The sequence below is a fragment of the Monopterus albus genome, unplaced genomic scaffold (assembly GCF_001952655.1).
Source record: "Monopterus albus unplaced genomic scaffold, M_albus_1.0 scaffold130.1, whole genome shotgun sequence".
Taxonomy (NCBI): Eukaryota; Metazoa; Chordata; class Actinopteri; order Synbranchiformes; family Synbranchidae; genus Monopterus; species Monopterus albus.
The window spans coordinates 311788-314438 of record NW_018128010.1 but is presented as its reverse complement, the minus strand read 5'-3'; the positions used below and the strand labels follow the sequence as shown (position 1 = coordinate 314438).

The following is a 2651-nucleotide window of genomic DNA, read 5'->3' as shown; positions in this document are numbered from 1 at the left end:
AAGAGAGGGCCGGAGCGGTCAACTGATCACCACCTGGTAGTGAGCTGGATCCGATGGCGGGGGAGGAAGCTGGACAGACTCTGCAGACCCAAACGTATTGTGAGGGTCTGTTGGGAACGTTTAGCAGAATCCCCTGTCAGAGAGATCTTCAACTCCCGCCTCCAGCAGAGCTTAGACCAGATCCCGGGAGAGGCTGGAGATACTGAGTCCGAGTGGACCGTATTCTCCACCTCCATTGTCAATGCGGCCGTTCGGAGCTGTGGCCGTAAGGTCTCACACATACAAGCCAAACTGACGGTCCAAAACACAGCACAGCAATTAACTTAGTAAAACATCGTCAGATAACACACCAGCATAAGTCAGCAACACTAACACATAACAACAACGGGGTAACACATAAGAACACTTTAACTATAATTTTATAACTGCTCTCTCTACTATTTACTGAACTCCCATGATGCACCTCTGCATCATGCAGCTGCCACCAGACCCCCCAATGGCTGACGTAGATCGTCACAATATGATAGAGATTGTGCCATTCTGTATAATGAGTACCATTACTTTTAGTACTTTTACTTAACACATTGAGTGCAGGACTTTAAGTTGCAACAGTATTTTTACACTATAATATTGTCACTTCTGCTTAAGTATGGGCTCAGAGTACTTCTTCCACCACTGAACTCTAACCAACCGCAGCTAATACTCCAGCTACCCATCTTTTTTGTTTTGCTCAGTTATCTTTCTCGGTGTTGCAGTGACAGAGTGAGAACTGCTGGTAAACTGACAACACTGTGGTAGAATGAAAGCAATCCTTCTGTTGTTTCTGTGCTCAAAAGCTTTTTAAACCAGCTCGGGTTACAGAGGAGGAGACATTTTGACATCTGATCATCCTATCAACTTTCGGTTTGGCGAGAAACAACAGATTCCTTGCCTACGTGCATTAGTGTGGTCACAGCCTACATACATTTACCTACATAAAAATCAATGCCATGTAGTTTTCTGGTTCCATCTAATAGTGTTCAAATATAACCGTTTTAATTTTATACCAGTAACTGGTAACCAGTTTTTTCAAATAAAAAATAAAAAAAGGAGCTACACATTTGTTCTTTAACCCCAAGTTTCAAGCAGTAATTTTAGTAAAATTTGATATGTTGTTCATGTTTATAGACTATTATTTTTATTAGTGATATTATTAAGTGTTCTTAATCACTCGGCTTAATGGTGGATTGTTAGTAATGGTAGTTGTATTTACACTAAAACACAGCACCCTTAGGTGTGTTCCCAGCTATCTGATGACTGTAAAGCAGCTAAACCAGTATGGTGACATTGAATCATTAGCATTTTTTGTTGGTGTACAAGTTCCCTGACTTGCTCTTCCACTCAAATTTGTTTGTTAGACTGAGAGACTGCAGCAAAGGTCCGTCTTTGGTTCTCTGTGTGACAGCTACAATGGCCTCTTACACTGCTTACAGTGGCTACACCAAGCCACCTGTATCCTACGGGGCCTCTTACTATGATGACCAGCAGGCCAGGACCTATACCAATTATCAAGACTCGATATATGAAGAAAAAAAGAGAATTGAAAAGAAGAAACGTCAAAATGCTATGTGTTGTGAGGTAGTGGCACTCGTCATTGGTTTTATTGGATTAATTGGAGTGGCAACCGTGACAGGCCTGCCAATGTGGAAGGTAACAGCCTTCATCCAGGAGAATATCATTGTCATGGAGACCCGCTGGGAGGGTCTGTGGATGAACTGCTACAGACAAGCCAACATCAGGATGCAATGTAAGGTGTATGACTCCCTGCTGTTTCTGCCCCCGGACCTCCAGGCTGCCAGGGGTCTAATGTGCAGCTCAGTGGCCTTGACTGCCATAGCCGTCATTGTTGCAGCTGTGGGGATGAAGTGTACCGTGGTGGTGGACCATCGGCCTCGCACCAAGCATATTGTTCTAGTGGCTGGAGGCTGCCTATTCCTCTTGGGCTGCTTAACGACCTTAATTCCCGTGTCCTGGACTGCCCATGTCATCATCCAAGATTTCTACAACCCTCTGCTGATCGATGCCCAGCGCAGGGAGCTTGGGGAAGCTCTGTACATTGGCTGGATGACTTCAGGTTTGCTTTTTGTAGCTGGAGTGATCCTTCTGTGCCGTCACGCTCCCCGAGCTCAGGAACCAGAAGAGAGGATTGTGTACAACCCTGCGACAAACATCTACCAGCCTGCGTACACATACCAGCCATACGGATACCAGCCAGCCTACACCACGCAGCCTAATTACTCTGTACCCCCACCAGGATCTGTAGTATATGCACCAAGTCAGTACCAGTGAAAGAAAAAAAATCTAACACCGAGGTGGACTACTAAAATAACTTTGAAAAATATGACAGTTGTCAGTGGAAATGATGAACTCTCTCATTACTTTCCTGAAGAAAATACGTGGAACTGATTGTGTTTTGATCATGAACTATGCTGAATTTCTGTATAATTTGTTTCTATATGCTTACTATACTTTTATATCAGTCATTCAGAGTATTTTTAATTTGACATAACTGTCTGTACAGCCTCTGCTAACATGCTCTTTGAGAATAAATTATGCACTAGGCCTTTTATTTATAATATCCAGACGATTTATGTTCACTGCTTAGTTTTGGC

General features: G+C 43.5%; 1 protein-coding gene across 1 annotated transcript; it reads left to right on the top strand.

Moving 5' to 3' along the window:
- Nucleotides 1-1449: 1449 nt before the first annotated feature.
- LOC109967489 (claudin-8-like) lies at nucleotides 1450-2328 on the top strand. Its single transcript, XM_020613092.1, has one exon. The coding sequence runs from the start codon at nucleotides 1450-1452 to the stop codon at nucleotides 2326-2328; it is 879 nt and encodes a 292-aa protein (XP_020468748.1).
- Nucleotides 2329-2651: the final 323 nt, after the last annotated feature.